Here is a 16,934-nt window from a genome sequence, read left to right on the forward strand (position 1 = left end):
ATTCTTTTAACAGAGAGCACCACCTACTGAGCTCTATAAAAGGCCACCACTATCCTTGAGAAAGGGTCCAACTACAGACTAGTGACCTGATGAAGGACACAAGTATCATAACTTTCTTGTTAAAAAAGTGCTCAAACGTTCAGCAACATCTCTCAAATATTTAACACCTGCAAGTGTAAGAGTAAGTTCAGTACATGTTCAGACTTAAAAACAAGATTCTCACTGTTCACCTCATGCGACTACGGTGAGTCGATGAATTATCCAGAAAGTCAGGTCAATAACCGCATGCGATGCCGCTCATTTCTTCCTGGATTACAGTTGTGTCAGTCTGCTTCTCTTCTGCATGTCAGCGAGCTTCGTGTGGAGCAGGACGCCAACCCCATCTGACAGGAACACAAAGTGCGCAGAGGTCTGAGCTGCAACATCTCCCTCCAGCACTATCCCACACCTTCATCAAGCATTCTCTTACAAGAGGCAGGAGCAGATGATTATCCAGATCAATAATGGATGTTTCTTGCTTTTGGCTACCACGAGATCTGAGTCGAGCAGACTTTCTGTCAGCACCAGATTGAAGGAAACACAGGCCTCTGTTTTCTTGTTGCTTTAATTGATTCACACACTGACTCTTTTGTTGAAAACTCTCTGGAACTCTGAACAAGGTGATTTTCCAAAGCAACACAACAATTCAGGATTACAATGTTCATCATTTACATGTAGTGGTTACTGTGGTGGCTCTTAAATAACGCAGAAGAATCACCTGCAAGTGAATCAATCTCTGGTGAGCTGTACCTCAATGAGGCCTTGCTGAGCTCGTTTCAGTGAGTGGAGCACTGTAAGTGCAGTTGTTTCCCCTCGTACACGTACATAAAAAAGTGGACTCACCTCTCATTCAATGCCTTTCCCTAATCTCCAGGACTATTTACTTTGTACATTCTCACTTAAGGCATCCAAAAATTAGTGAACACATATGGAAGAAGTGTGTAATTACTCAAAACATGTTATTTTTATGTGATATTTTAGACTCTTTCCACCTTCGGCTTTGGTTACTGCTTTGCTCACTCTTGGCATTCCGTGACTACTGTACATCATGAGGCTCATGAAGAAGGCCAAGGATTTGCAGCGCTGCCAACAAAGCAATTGGCGGCTACTTTGAGTCATCTAAAATCTGAAACATATTGAGAGTTATTAAACATTTGCTGCTTTGCTACATAATTCGATATGTGCTGCTTCATATATTTGATGTCTTCAGTGTGTATCTACAATGTAAAAAGTAGTAAAACATTTGGTGCAGATAAACATGTTCCTCAGCTTCAGAATCAGAGAACCAATGCAGTGGCGGCTGGATGTTGAGGTTAAATTGTGTGTGAGGAAGAGATAGCGTTCTACAGCATCAATGACTAAGGATGCAGCAGAACTGAGGAAGACACTGTTACTGTGGTGAATAAACATTGTACAACTAATTTCACAGCAGTTCGACGGCGCCCAGCATTTGCGTACTCGGAGCTCCACGGTTTGGAACGGCTCAGTTTAGTGAGCTCTGCACTTTATTGGTATGGAGTAGAATTCACGATTTTATGTGATCCAAGTTCGGAAATACAACTCTAAATCTTTTGACAGTTCTTTCTGTTGAGAGTGTTCCTGGACTTCTCTATGATTCCTGGACAGAAACGTGACCCATTCAAGCAGAGCAGCCACCGTAACTTGAAAACACTCTGGTAAACCCTGGACTCAAATCCAGGGAAATTGACGGACTGCAGGTGGCAGATTCTGGTTTTAATGATACATTAATTTTCACAACACCATCTGGCCATTTTACTTGCCATTTTACTGAAGCGCTTTCAAGCTTCAAATGTTCATGCATGGTGGACATTGTGCCATTGTTGGGTATGTTTCAAAGTGCATCTAACTTTCATGTTTGATGTGTATATTGTGACATGTTTCCATACTAACGTTGTCTTTGGGTCGCAATGGTTCTGGAGCATCAGTCATTTCTGGTATTGTGCTCGCTGAAGCACACACTCAAAAGAGAGTTATGACGTCACGATGTGTCGATGCATTAAGCCACCTATGACTAAATTAATAACCAGTATTGTGGACTAGTCATTGCAGCCCTAGTCCACATTGAGGTACTGGGTGCAGTGTAGCCAGGTAAAACGCTGTGAAATTACATGGATGAGAGCATCGTCTTTTGGCAATAAATTATCATTATCATATTACCTTCTACTGCTTTTAAGATATCCTGGGACAGGATATAGTTTCTACTGATAACGTGGCTTGTGTTATAGTCATTTTGGTGTGCTTTTATTTTGTCGTTTTTGGTGGTTTCTATTTCTAGACTCCTTTCAATTTCAGCATGCGACGCCCTCTGACAAGGCTTTGCTATTGGTAAAACCTCTGTTTTACCAGTGAGTAAAAAGAGCAGAGCAGAAGGCTCTGTCCCCTGCACTACAAGAGGCTGCACAACCCGGGAATCGACTTCTTTTTCCTTTCAAGCCGTAGATCAAATTGAGTGAGTTCGTACTGTGAGTATAAGAGTCATGGATGTTGACACACCTTTTTACTGCCATTACGGTTTCTCGATTCTCTGCTTCGTTCAACCAGGAGCAGGCAGGAGAGAAACATCTCCAATCTTCATGTTACATAGGAGAACGGGTCAGGAATGTGAGAACCATTTAGGACCAACAGCGACAGGTGTGAGGCCACGATTCAAGAGGACGGGCGAGGCAGCATGGACGAAGACAACAGCATGCTTCTGCGGACGCGGGAGAGTGGTATCGCAGAGTTTTTTGGAAATAATAAACAAAACATTTGAGCCTGTGTACTTGCTATTGAAGTGCACAGATGCCGAGCGCCTCAGGTGACGCTGTTGGTAAAGATTCCTGTTTAAGCGCATGGAGCGCAGCAAGCGCTACCCTGTCTATGGTAAGAAGAACGCCGAGGCAAGTCTCTCCCCTGGCTCCAGAAAAACCTCAGTCTCGTCTGATATTTTTAGCGGCTAGACGAAGTGCTCGGCTTGTCAGTAAGTCACAAATCCGCCACAGAGGAATCATATGGACGAGTGGATGACAGAGATTCCATCCAACGTTCTTCCGCTGGCGACTTTACACAGACATGGGAGGAACGATGTCCAGCATTATCCAGATGGATAAAACGCGCACACTTCAGTTCAACTGTCGACCCCCACAGTTCACCGGCATAGTGAGGATCCACACTGTCTGCCTCTCCTGAGTCTGCTGTGATTGCACCAATTCTTTCCTTGGATGGAAGAACTACTTCCATGTTTCGCGTGTATGTGGCGGCCATGTTCTTACTACACCAGGGTGTGAACGGATGCCCATTAGGTGAACAGTTCATGTGGGGAGCTCGGAGACTCAGAACTGCCACAAGGTCCATCTGTCCTTATTGGGCTCCGAAGCTCGTACTCACATTTCTCTCTGTGAGCCCCATCAAGCTACTTGAACAGGCCCCCCTGGAACAGGAGGCCAACAAGTCGGCACTCCTCCTGGCCTTTGCTTCCACCAGGAGAGTGGGGACATCCATTTGGCGGTGTCACTCCATACCAATCCTGCCTTTTTTTTTTTCAAATTCTTGTCTGCCTCTTCACAGAGCAGCAGTTTTTCAGTGAAGGCATTTTGTCGTCCCCCTTACCCGGATGAGGTGTGTCCTATATTTTCTCCCATCTCTGCTACACTCGGACTTTGGTCACAGAGAGATGGGAGTATGGAGCGACAGATCCCTCCAGCTTTAGGTCACACCGAGTGGCTGGCGAGTGTGCATCCATTGCCAAGTGTCGCCTTTGTCTACACAACCAGTCAGGAAACTCAGAGTCTCAAGCAGGGTCCCGTTTGGCGTGGCTCTATGCTTACCTATATTCAACGGTCGTAGTGAGATGGAAGTGCGGTATGATGGAAACTGCAAGTCCTGGCTGGTTTGGGTACATTCATCACCAATGTGTCCACCAATAGCAAAGCCCGATCAGAGGGCTCAGCATGCTGAAATAGAAGATAGGGTTACTACAGTAACACCACTTCTATGAAGCCTGCAAGACCCTCTGACCTCGTTGCCAACCAGCCCCTCCTGCTTGGAGGAAAAGGGAGGTTGATTTCCCGGTTGGGCGGCCGAAGAGGGCCGAAGGGGGAATTCTTTTTACACACTGGAAAAACAGAGGTTTTACCAACAGCTAAGCCCAGTCAGAGGGCCTTGCATGCTTCATGGAAGGCGTGTTACTCTAGTAACCCTATCTTCTCCAGCGTTCGTCTTGATCTCCTGCTGCTTTGATTTGCATTTGGATTCCGCGCCTGTGTTCATTTTTTGTAATCTACTTGTACATCTTGCACTTTTTTCTACACTGTGTGATTGTTTGTTCTTCCTGGTGAGTGTCTTCGAACTCACGTTATCCCGGTTTCCTCCTCACTGAGTGCTTTTTTTTCCTTCTTTGGGCATTGTGTAGTTATTCGCCGAGTGTGTTTTTGTTGTCCTCGTTTTACAGCTGTGTTTGACTCTGCCCTGTTTTCTATTCCAGATTCTTCCACCTCCACGTGTGTTGTCTTCTGCTGCGACACCTTCGATTCTTGTTATTTTGTGTGATTTGTGTTCTTTGTATGAAATTTACTTTGGCGCTGTTGTTTGAGTCTTCTGTGGGTCAGTGAAGAAGAGCATTTGGGTGAGTGACAGATGCATCAAATTTTAGAAGGATTTTTTTACCACTGTTTTTTGGGAGTGGGGACTGGATTTTCACTGCACCTGTCAATAAAGAGCTCCCATTCAACACCATATGGAGCAGAGCGAGGCAACATAAACGTTAAGTTAAGATTGTATTGATACAACACATGATTCGTCCTCAGTCTCAGGCGGTCTCAACTGCAACACTAAACGGCTTTAGTGAAAATAAGTAAGCAAACTGCATCTGTTGAGTGTCTCTCAATTTTAAAACCTCTCACACACAGTTTTCAATTTTATTCTGGTTTTATTTGAAATACAATAAATAAGACAACATTGGAAATGATTCCAGTAAAAAAATACAGCTTCTAACCATACTGCACCAGTAATAAAAGAAAACATAAAATATGACACAGGAACAACATTTCCTACACACATACATACACACATTTGAGCTCCAGTGGTCAAGGTAGTACATCTGTGGTGTATCAGCTAGGACACTTTCAGTAGCAGATGCTAAAAGCCCTGACATACAAAAAAAGGGAATATTTTACCTGTGTAAATGTTTTCACAAGATTTTTTCAATTCATGCACTTGGCACATGCTTCACTGGAAGACAGATCACAGTTCAAATAACTTGTTGGACCCTGGACATGACACACATGTAGTGATTTGTAGATTAAATCAATTGTTTCATGAAGTCCCTTGGATTGGTTCAGGAGCATAAATGTGTCTGTACCTTTTTACCTTTTGGCTTCACTGGAATTTGTGACATGTGACTGATCTTCGCCTCACAACTTTTAAAGCCACAGACAAGCCTCAGGAACAGTGTCTAAATATGCAGCATGAAATGATCATACATCGTCTACAAAAATTGGTTCTGTTGAATCACAATGCTAAATGAGTGTAGAACAATTTCTAGGTGAGTCAGATTTAGCGCTCTCACAACCTCTTTGACGTCACACGAGTTAGGACCTTGTTGGCATATGCATTAGAAGCAGGTAAAACAAAGCTGATGGCTGGATGTTCCAATCACTCCAGTGTGCAGGTAAGCCTTATGTTCTTCTAACCAAAAGATGAAGAGCGTCATGAGAGATTGGTCAATCGAGTTTAAAGAACAAGAACAAGAAACACGAAATACAGAGCCGTTTGACCCACTTACGTGAAACATATACCAATCACAACGTAATTTATGGTCTAATTTACAACCAAGATTTTATTGATTTTATTCTACATGGAATGAAAGCAGTTTTCTTCTTACTAATCAGGTACCGGTGGAATGGATGTCACTGACCCTTTAAACAGGTTTAACAGTTGAATTTTCAAAGTAAAACCCCCACATATACTGTGTTAAGTGGAGGGCAAAAATATCAATACAAGGGACAAAACATCACACGGGGACAGGTCATTCAGTCCGGACCAAATAATAATATTGGTTTGAAATTCAAGTCATGAACGCAAAATTTCACATAACTGACGGGATACAATGCTGTTTGACTTTCCCTCCCGAAAGATGTTGTGGTTCAAATTTTCTGACATGGTTAGTGGGTGGACTCAGAGCTGCAGCAAGGCTTGGGCACAATCTGAATCCTTTACTGTGTATGACACAGTGCAGCGTCAAATAGTCGTTCAAGAAAACCCCAAGACGAGGCGGGAGAATCACGAAATCATCTTCAAAGCAAAGCAAGTTTTCCACGCAGAAGCATGCTGTGAGCAGAGAGCAGAGATCACAGACTGACATCCCCAAACATAGGCCTTCTGAAAGTAGAGGGAAGGAACGAATTGAGATCCTTTAGCTCCAAGGGAGATGTTGTTTTGCTGGTGTAGAGAACGAGGCAAACACAAACCAATTTACTGAGGGAAAATTGTGCTGCGGTAGGGGAAAAAAAAAAAGAAAAGAAAAGGAGACAGAGCTAGGAGCAGCCCTGGCCCATTCTTCACAGTGCAATCTAATCTCAGCGCTGGAAAAGATGCGAGAAAGCAAACATTGTTCTTCTGCAGACAGCCCAGACAGCAGAGGAGCTCTGCACACACACACACACACACACACCTTCCCCTCCAGCTCCAGAAAGGGATGATGATATCGAGAGGGAATATTGAAGAGGGAGGAAAAAAATGCTTAATGAATATTTAAGATAGCAATGACCCATGGTGCTTTCCTGGTGAGCTCTTCAAGGAGGAATAATAATTAAAGGCCAATTGGAGACACTGTACGGAGTTCCCAGTGGAGCTATCGTGTAAGCTTATTATCTGTCCTGAACCATCGCTGAAGACATGACAGGCATGCAGAAACCTCTTATGTATCTCTGCCACGCTGCTTGATGACTATACTGCATATATATGTATATATCTATATATATATATATGTCAGCACAATACCACAATACACAATTTATGCATGGTGAAAAGATGTAAAGATTACAGTTCCATGTTGTGATGTCTTCATTCGAGTCGCTTTTTGACATAAACAATGCTGCGTATGAGTTTCAGCGCTCCTGAAACGCTGGCCACCTCTTCAGAACAAGTACTTTGTGGGGAAGTTGGTACCAGTAATGACGTGTTGCCCTTTTCAATTGATGTCACACGTTGACATTTGCTGTTTCCGGCATTGTTATGTCTTCTTCGTGTCTCAGAGCTACGTATCAGATAGTAACAGCAACACTGCCTTCCAGTGGTACTGCTCTGTTTGGCCCATATCCATATGCTTTGTGGAACTATGGATGAAATTAACAGGAAAACAGGCAAAAGGCTTCGTCCATATACGGATCCATACGTAACGCTGAGCATAAATCGGCCTTAAGAAGGTTCTAAGGCTACGGTGGAGGCAACTGACTTCCTGTGCCAACAGCAGAAGAAAAATGGTGCCTACAGTGTGTGGTTCCTGGCACTGTAGGCCCCACATTTTTATTGAATACTATACATGCGAGTAGTGTACCTGACTGCAACTGATAAAGCGTGGTTTCGAAAATGAGATTTCTGCTGTGTTTCCAAATGGTGGTGCTTATGTTCACTTTTTAGAATAAATGTTTTTCAAAAAATCTTTTTGGTAATTTTGTAAAAAGAAAAAAAAGCACAGAAGCATGATCGGTTTGGTTTCATAATTTATGTTATGAGGTCTGAGAGATCTAAAAAAAAATCCATTCTGGAAATCAGTGGTTTTGCAATACAATATATAGCAATAGTTGATTCCACAGTCCAGTTCCTGTGAACACACAAAGTGGCTGGTGACCAATGGAGTCTTGGAGGCAAGTCTCTTTTTGTTTTTTACTATTTGGCAGAATAAAATCATTCAGATTTCATGTGCAGATGTGAAACCTGAAAATCAAATACTTCAACACACTTTTTGGGGGGTGAAAAAGGGCACACGGCATTACGGAGCGGAACAGAGGAACGTTCGTGGAGAGCGGTGGCTGCAAACACTGATGAATGATCTCGGCTCTCGCTGCTTGATTCTATATGAAAGGTTAATCATTTATGTTTAGCCTGGCAATCCATCAGAGGTGAGGCAACAGGCTTTTCATCCATCAGGATTTTCAAACTCTCCCATGAACTGAAATGTTTGTAAATGCAAACAAAACTAAATGAACTCCGAAACAAGCCCACGGGTAATAAAGATGTCGCTGTTCCATGTCATTTTAACCAGAAAGATTTCTAGTTTTCAACGTTTGACATGAGTAAAATACATACACCAAATCCATAACAAAGCCAGATTCTAAAGAAATGTCAACCACTGCCAACACGTACATTATAGAATCAGACCAGTTTGACTCTAAAGGAAACAGTTAAACATATTTTTGGGCCGTTACATAAGACTCCAATCCTTTGGCTAAAAATGCAAAACTGCAAAACTGAACTTCAGGCATGTGGCCTATTGTTTGTAGTACAATGTGATGGCAAAAGTGGGCGTGTCCTACATCTCCTCAGAGGAGACTTCATCAGCAAAAATGTGAGAACCGCTAGAAGCCTGCTGAGTTTGCGAGGGAGAAGAGATCTCATATTTGATCTCTTTCCAACAGAGCTAATTATTTGACTTCCCTTCCTGAGATGATTCAGCTTTGAGATACCAAGACTTATCTGCAAGGGAAAATGTAATACCTCTAAATGAACAGAATAATTCCCAGTACTTTGGCAGTTGCTACTACATTAACAGTGAGTGAGAAAAGTTTGCCGTCACATTACTGGGTAGAGACAGATAAGAACGCAAGGCTCGGCACTGACTCCACAAGGTAAGTTTCAACACGCTCTCACTCCTCAGACGTCAAATTCTGATTTGTTTGCAAGTGGACTTTTGCGTTCTACGGTGAAGTCAGCCTTCCCCGGTGCATGTTCACGCATCATGAGAAGCCAAAAAAATCACACACATTGTCAGACTTTTCAACCAGCTTTCGGACAGGCAGCATTCATTCCGTTTCAACTAGGGACGGGGAAAAAGTCGATATTGCAATTTATTGTTGCGCTACCTTTCACAATAAGTTATTGATACACTGATGGCAAATAGCAATATTTTATCGGATTACCCAGCATTTTCTTTTTTAGTTCAAAGTCCCTGTGTTCAAATGTCCCGTTCACAAACGTATCTCAGTTTGTCTATTCGCTCAGAATCTTATGTTTGCATAGACGCCACGCTCCAATGAAATACATTGGTTACTGAGAAGCATGAAACTGCTCCGCCATCCACGTTTTCTCCTTTCGTATTGTTGCTACACTGGAGCTGGCATGTCCGAGAAGGAAACCTGATGAATCTGCCTGTTTGTTGCAGCTATCTCGAGTGACACTTGATTTGATCCATTATTTGGTTAAAGCATGTTGTCAATGCGAAAAACAGGCTATCCAGGCTATATGGCCCACCACTTTTTTTTTTTTTTTTTTTTTTGGGACAAGAGTCTTTGGCTCTTTCTCCATTGATCAAACGGGAACAATTCAGAACAAATGGTTCTCCGAAGCACTTGCACGTTTCCGTCATGATCAAAGTTTAACAGACAAACAGTGCACTGAGCTGGCGACGGTGTTGCAAACAAACTTTCAAGTTGACTTACAGGTTTTCCACGGTGACATGGGCCCATTGCTATCCAGGTAAAATTGCGCTGATGGCATCTTGGCTTGTGGAAACGCGAACACTCGACATGAGAACCGTAGCTACTCACTTTTGTCATGTTATTAATGTTCATGCACTTTCACTTCTCCAGATGTACAGAGCTTATACTAGCAAGACTGGAGGGAGTGAGGCACAATGCAAATACAATTTTTTTTTGTTCAAATTTCTTTATACATTGTACATAGAATAAATTCATAATTACATCGCATAGTTCTTTTTAAGGGCATTTTTTTTACTTTTTCAGTCACATATTTTGTGATATATCGTCGATGGAATTTCTTGCAATTCATCAAATATCGCAGATATCGTGTATATTATCGTTATCGTTGGCCAAATATCAGCACAGTATCGAATTGGTCTACCCATATCATCCCACCCCCACACTGCCTTTTACTTTGAAACTTTAAAGGAGACATCGATTCTGTGTCAGAGAGTACTATGTCAATGATCATCCTCTCACTAGCCTACCTCTAGGGCTGGGTATCCATTCTAATTTCAAGAATCGATTGGATTCCGATTCTCATGACTTAGAATCGATTATCACGATTCAATTCGATTCAATCCGATCCAATCTCGATTCAGGTTAGTATTTGAACCATTTTGTGAGCTGTTGCCATAATCACATGACAAGTCACGCAACGTATTAATACTAGTATCATATTGACATTCAACAGGAAATGAATGAAGGATTCATAGTAAATGATAATAAAGATCCAGACACAGAACGCCAGATGTGACTGCTCATGGGACTGGTGCATTATTAGAAATATCACATTAAAAATTCACCCAAAAGATGATGCTGTTTAATACTAATGCATTTTTATGTTATTATCAAAATGAAAAACAGATATTCTCAGCCAGTGAAAATGTAAACAGAGAGCTGGTTACTGACTTCACAGCAACCTGACGGTCATTGCGCACTATGTGAACAGTTCTCTGTGGTCTGTAGTATGTACGAGAAGAGGTCTCACTCCTCATCAATATAGTGAGCTGTCAGATTCGTGTAAGATTGCGAAGATGTCCACGTATCACTTGTAATGCCCACCCTGACTGCTGACTGAAGCTAACTTTTCACGTTTTCTTTTACTGACTGGTGCATGTTTGGGATAACAGACGTCTGCGAGACACCATAACGTAGTGTGGCTCTGTTACTTTCATTAGCCGCCTGAAGCCCTCGTTCTCAGCGACGGAAGACGGGCGCATATCTTTGCAAATGAAGCCCGCAATCGCTTCAGTTATTTTGACAGAGCGTGCAGAATTACCCGCTAGTGGTAAAGTTCGCTCGAGTTCCATTTGCTGTGGCCCGGTGGATGGCTTGGAAAGGAGCGCTGGGTGATGTCGCGTCACATGATTCGTGAGGTCGTCAAAAGGGTTGGACTTCACCCGGAGAATATGTGTTAAAACGTAGATGAATTAATCCGATCTTTGGACCTACGAATCGATTTTCTGGAATTAATGTACGGAATCAGAAAATCGATTTTTTAAACACAGCACTACCTACCTCCTAACTGACGGCAAATTCCAATCTTAAAACCATTAGAAAGCATCTCTTGCAATATGGCATCTTTCATATAAAACACAGACCATCTACTTGAATCATGCAGCAGTACATCTAATCAGAGATAATTCACTCTTGTAGTTTCGGTCCATAGTGTGTGAACTGCATCACAAATTGGCATTCTGGCTAGAAGAGTTCAAGATAATGTCAGTTGGGAGGGAGTGTGGAGAGTTGGGTTACGGTTCAAATTTTACTCATGTGGGTGACCATTTATCAAGTTCCTTAGTTTTCAAAAATGGTGCCACTGTTCTGTAGAGAATTGGATTTTCTTACCGCTACACAATCTTCCTGAAAGCATAAATGTAAACCCAATAAATGAGTCATCCGGTCAGATGCATTAGCAAAAAATAAAGACTCCAGGTGCAGTGATAGAAAAAAAAAAAAACATATGGGAAAAATGGAAATGGGCCACTGACTGTGGACTAAATGAAGCATAAGTGACAGAGTAACACCTTTGAAATACAACACAGATGACATACTGTTTATCTGACAATGCTTAGGGGGATGCAATTCTGTGTGGACAAATCCCAAATGATGCATAAATTCATCACAGATGGAACTCACTAACGCATTTCGCAGAGATCATTTTGTACCGTGTTCACAAATACTTCTTTGATAAGAGAAGGGGACATGGGAAACCAAAGAGGTCAAGTAAAAGCCTGAAATCTGTCATTCGGGAGTTTTAGATGAGACGAGAGTTTGGATGTTAATCCAAGATTTAAATGAAACAGTTTGATATAAACTCTGAGCTCTCGTCCTGAAGAGCTGAACGTGATTGTCGATACTAATGCAATGACAGTTCAAATAAATATGAAAAAGAAAGTTTCCAAAATTAAAGCTGGAAGGTCAAAATCAAATTACCCTAGAAGTGTAGTCTGTAAGTCTCTTTATAGGTTCAGCGGCTGTGTGGTCCATAAACTGATGCTCCTTATGATGAGCCATTCTTTCTGACTTGCCGTCACCACAATCCGAACACACTCGATTTCGAAGGATATTTTGTGGTCCACATCAGGAACCTCAATTTTTCCCTTCTGAAACTCTCCTAAAGTGATGTAAGAGGAACACTGTTCTCCTTTCTTAGTGCCCACAAGTTTCTCGCCCACCTCCAGAGCTCCATGGTGCAGAAAGTCTTTCTGCCGATCATCGGACCCTGTAATGATTTTAATTTGACTTATTCTACAGGGCTTGTTGAGGACTACCACAAAGAAGTCTCCAGTACTTGGAGGTTTGCCCCAGAAGTACTCATCCATGGAGCTGTAGGCCTTGGTGGCCTCATAGCTCTCAAAGACCTTGATGTTGGTGTATAGTCTGGCAGGAGGGTTGTCAGGAAGGTCCACAGAGTCCTCCTCAAAGTCATCGTCCTTCAGCTTATTCTCAGCTCCTTTGTAAGATGAATAGTAGCCCATGTGCTGGAACAACGAGGGCTTGAAGCGGATCACGTCCTTCTGGGCCAGCAGACCCCTGAAATGGATGAGCAGCCAGTCGCAGGGCATTTCCTGGTAGAACATGAGCAGGAAGTGGGCCAGACGAGGCAGGTCCTTGGAGTGGTAGAGCTTCCCAATGTAGCCCAGCTTAGAGAACTCCAGCATGACCCAGTAAGAACCTTCCCGTGAGGTGATCACCTTCTTCAGCGCGGTCAGAAAGTTCCTGGAGCAGCGCACGTCATCTTCCAACATCATGTAGTAGTGAGACAGGTTGGTGCAGAAGTTGAGGAGGAAGGCGTAGTCCACGTTCTGTTTGGAGCGGAAGCGAACTCTGTCGTCTGAGTCGTTGTAGTTCCTCTTCAGTCCTTCCAGAGAAGGATAGAACACCTCCGGAGCCTGGATCACCAGGAGACGCCCTGCAATAATGTGGTGACCAAACTTCCGGGTGATTTCCTGGACCAGGTTCTCACACCAGACCAGGTCAAATTCTGCTAGGTGGACCACAACCACAATCTCATTCAGCTCCTCATAACTGGACTGATCAAAGATGGACTTGATGGTCTCCAGAAGGTAGTTCCCTCGTCGCCTCTTGACTGACGACAGTCCGATGGTGAGGAACTCTGTCGGCAGCAAGGAGCAAGGAATTAGAGAACAGAAACCAAGAGACTTTTTCTACGAACATGGATTCGTAGACCAAGTCGCTTTTCCAGACAGTTTATTTTTTCGAACAATTAATTTTACATGTGCTATTGAAATCATAAACTTTTATGTCGCTGACATTGTTATTCCTCACATTCAAATTCACTTGTCAGCCCCAATATGACAACTTACTTTTACGGTTCAGTGGGGTGCCAGCAAGATAGCGATACGTGACATTGATGTCGCCTGAGAAGTTACTGAGATCCCGAAAGGTGTGGACGTAGCGGTCAGAGCTCAGTGGGTGGACAGACGTTTCCCTGACCTGACGTCTATTTTCCTCCTTCAAAGAAGAAAACATACTTAACTGTACCAAACCAGTGAATCATGTTACACCAATCAAAGACAATGATCAAATGCATATCAGACATGTGGATCGATTATCAAGCCATAACAAGTTCCTCATACACAGATGTAATGGTTGTAAAGGGAAAGAACTTTTCCCTTAATATCATTGGTGTTGGTGCAAACAGAGAGTCAGCTTAGAATTTTGTGCCAGCAGCCATAACTAGAAAAGACAGAACTTAAATGACAATTGCTTTAAAGTTTGCTAAAATTGAAAAAAAAAAATGTATATATATATATATATATATATATATATATATATATATATATATATATATATATATATATATATATATATATATATATATATATATATATATATATATATATATATAATAGTTTGTTTGTTTTTTACCAGCACATATCCATCTTCAATGTAGAGGTTGAGGAAAAGGAGGAAGGTGATGAGGAAGATCAGGAAAGGAATTGTGGAGCGTTTCCTCAGACACCTCATCATGTCCAGTGATTTCCACGGCAGTCTCATTCTGTTCACTCACTCACTGGATCAGCAGGACGAGGCTGTAAAGAAGAACAGATGGTTTTCTTCAGTGACTTTGGAAGGAGACAATAGCATATTATACACTCCGGTAATGCTTCATGAAGTCACCAGCCCGGTGCTTGTTGAGCTCCCAGACTCCGCACCGACCAAACGGTCTGCACTCATGTTCATACTCTCCACTCTGTGTGTGTCCCACTCGCTGCATTCCTTTCCAGGTGGTTGTCATTGGCTGATTTCAGCTGTCAATCAACAGCAAACTTGAAAGGAGGTTTGCTCCTTTTGCTCCCACAGTTTTACATTGCAAGACGAGCTGGGGAAGATTTGATATTGCTGTTTTTGTGGTGTTAATATGTTTTGAATTTTTCATACCACGATATACAGTACAGGACCTTCTGATTCAGTGATTTTTTTCTATTTTCACCATTTCCTGCATTGTAAATACATACAGTACTGAAGACATCAATATATGAAACAAGATATATGGAATTATGGAGCAAAGAAAAATGTTGAATGATAAATATGTTTCATATTATTGCTGACTCAAAGTGGCCACCTTTTGCTTTGTCGGCAGCGCTGCAAACCCTTGACCTTCTTATTGAGCTTGATGATGTGGTCACCTGTTGGAAAACCTTATCCGGTGCCTACATCAGGAATCTCCTCGCTAGAATGGCAAGAGTGAGTTAAGTAGTAATGAAAGCAAAGGGTGGCTGTTTTGAAGAATCTAAAATCTAAAACGTGTTTCGAGTAATTTGGCACTTCTACAACATAATTCCAGATGCGTTCATTCATAGTTTTGATGCCTTTATTGAGAATCTACAATGCGAATATTTGTGGAAATTTAAGAAAATGCATTGAATGAGAGGTGTGTCCACACTTTTGGCCTGAACTGTAGATATGATGACAGTATATTGTTCAGCCCTACCGTTAAGCCAACCAACAGAACAGAAGAAAGCAATGAAATGAACAAGAAAAAAAAACAAACAAAAGAAAATATATAGGTAACTAAGTGAATATTTTCCATTTAAATGTCTTGGCAAATATATTTCTACAGACATGAAATACACCCCGATGTTGTACGACTTGAGGTACTTGGTTAATATTGAGCTGCGTGCAATGACAAACCCAACATGGCAAAGAATGTCATAACAGAATGAAGTCCTAACTTTTTAAATCACAATGATAATGAACAATGAAAAAAAAAAAAATCAGCATGATAGCTTCAGTCTAGTTAAATTAAATTTCCTTACGGGCGACATTATAAACTGTTGACTGTCGTGAGGGGCCATCATGCCAAAAGTGTGAAACATAACAAAAAAAAAATCTGAAAAGAATGTAATGTAACAAGGACAAAATGGCCCTAAAAAGGATAAATCTAGTAAAATATTTAATTATATATGCATTTGTATATAAATACTAATGAATCTATGGACGAAAGAAGATAGGAGAAGAAAATAAAAGGCATTTTATTTCAAAATATATTTTCAATTTTCTTTCAATGTATTTTGCAGAACAAGATGTATTCACTAAAATGGCAAATGAGATTGAGAAAAAATATTTTATAATAATTACTCTAATTACTGAAATACAAATGACTAAAAATGAAACAGGTAGAAAAAATGTCAGGAAAAAAAATCATGAAAATACATGCAAAGGGCTGCCTGTGGCCCCCTGGTCACACTTCACCCAGGTCTGCTCTAAACCAACAAACCGAAAAGCTGAACTTCTTTGAACTTTTTGTGTGACATTATATAAATTCCTAGAATGTCTCCAGGAACTAAATCACTACAACATTTTAGCTGGGTCTTTTGTTAGCTCCTGCAAAATAATTCTTTATGACAAATAAGTAATGAGTCACTCTCAGTTATATTTTCCCCAGTAATTCCATCAGCATATGATAAGCCATGTGAAACTATTACAATCAATAAAACATCTTGGATCTTGGTGACAATGTTTTCACACTTTTGAAACTTGCCAAGTTTGGTATGTCCTTGAACCACTTCTGCTTTATTACATTTGTAACAAGTGATTGTTTTCCAACCCAGTTCCTGCACTGCGAGCTATTTATTACCTGTTTTTTTTTTTTGACAAGATAATGTGAGGTGCCTTTATGATTTTAATAATTCACTTGGAAGAGCGGTTTCTCCAAAAGGCTCAGTGGGATACAAGTCATCTGCTGCAGATGTTACAGAGAGACGGAACACGGGCAACATCACACTGATCTTCTTTTTGAAAAAAAAAGCAGCATCAGAAAAATGTGCAGAGGATGCAATAAACACAAGGAAATGTGTGTGTGTGTGTGTGAATAGGTATTTTCAATGGGTTGAATCCAAAGCAGTGAATGGGCTAAGTGTAATTTAATGTGTGTGCCACTCTGGCAGTCACAGACTCTCAGATGTTCCAGCCTCATTTTGGGACAGTGTTGGCATAGACTGTGAAATATCAATTATGCACTGTGTGCTTGTCTGCGTGCGTGTGTGTACTGGACCAAACAAAGCATGCTGCTTCTTCTTACTTATGCCTGGCAGCTCTACCCTGCTCTTAACTCATATTCCTTCTCTTCTCCATTTTCAATTTGGTGTTCTCAGCTAGAGTTTAAATCCTGTTAGAGTGGAAGACAAACTGCCCGCGAGCAGTTGGGACCTCAGAATTTGGTTAAGA

General features: G+C 41.5%; 1 protein-coding gene across 2 annotated transcripts in view; it reads right to left on the minus strand.

The window, feature by feature from the left end:
- Window positions 1-4,966: 4,966 nt before the first annotated feature.
- Window positions 4,967-16,934, minus strand: part of LOC128770462 (alpha-1,3-mannosyl-glycoprotein 4-beta-N-acetylglucosaminyltransferase C-like) — a 66,539-nt gene continuing 54,571 nt past the window's right edge. For both annotated transcript variants that reach the window (XM_053884935.1, XM_053884934.1), the window contains 3 exons: window positions 14,133-14,296; window positions 13,568-13,715; window positions 4,967-13,356 (listed from right to left, as the gene is read on the minus strand). In XM_053884935.1, the coding sequence (XP_053740910.1) occupies window positions 12,200-13,356; window positions 13,568-13,715; window positions 14,133-14,261 (1,434 nt within the window). In that variant the 5' untranslated portion in view covers window positions 14,262-14,296 and the 3' untranslated portion in view covers window positions 4,967-12,199. The remainder of the gene's footprint in view (window positions 13,357-13,567; window positions 13,716-14,132; window positions 14,297-16,934) is intronic.

Source organism: Synchiropus splendidus, chromosome 14 (genome assembly GCF_027744825.2).
Source record: "Synchiropus splendidus isolate RoL2022-P1 chromosome 14, RoL_Sspl_1.0, whole genome shotgun sequence".
NCBI classification, from domain to species: Eukaryota; Metazoa; Chordata; class Actinopteri; order Syngnathiformes; family Callionymidae; genus Synchiropus; species Synchiropus splendidus.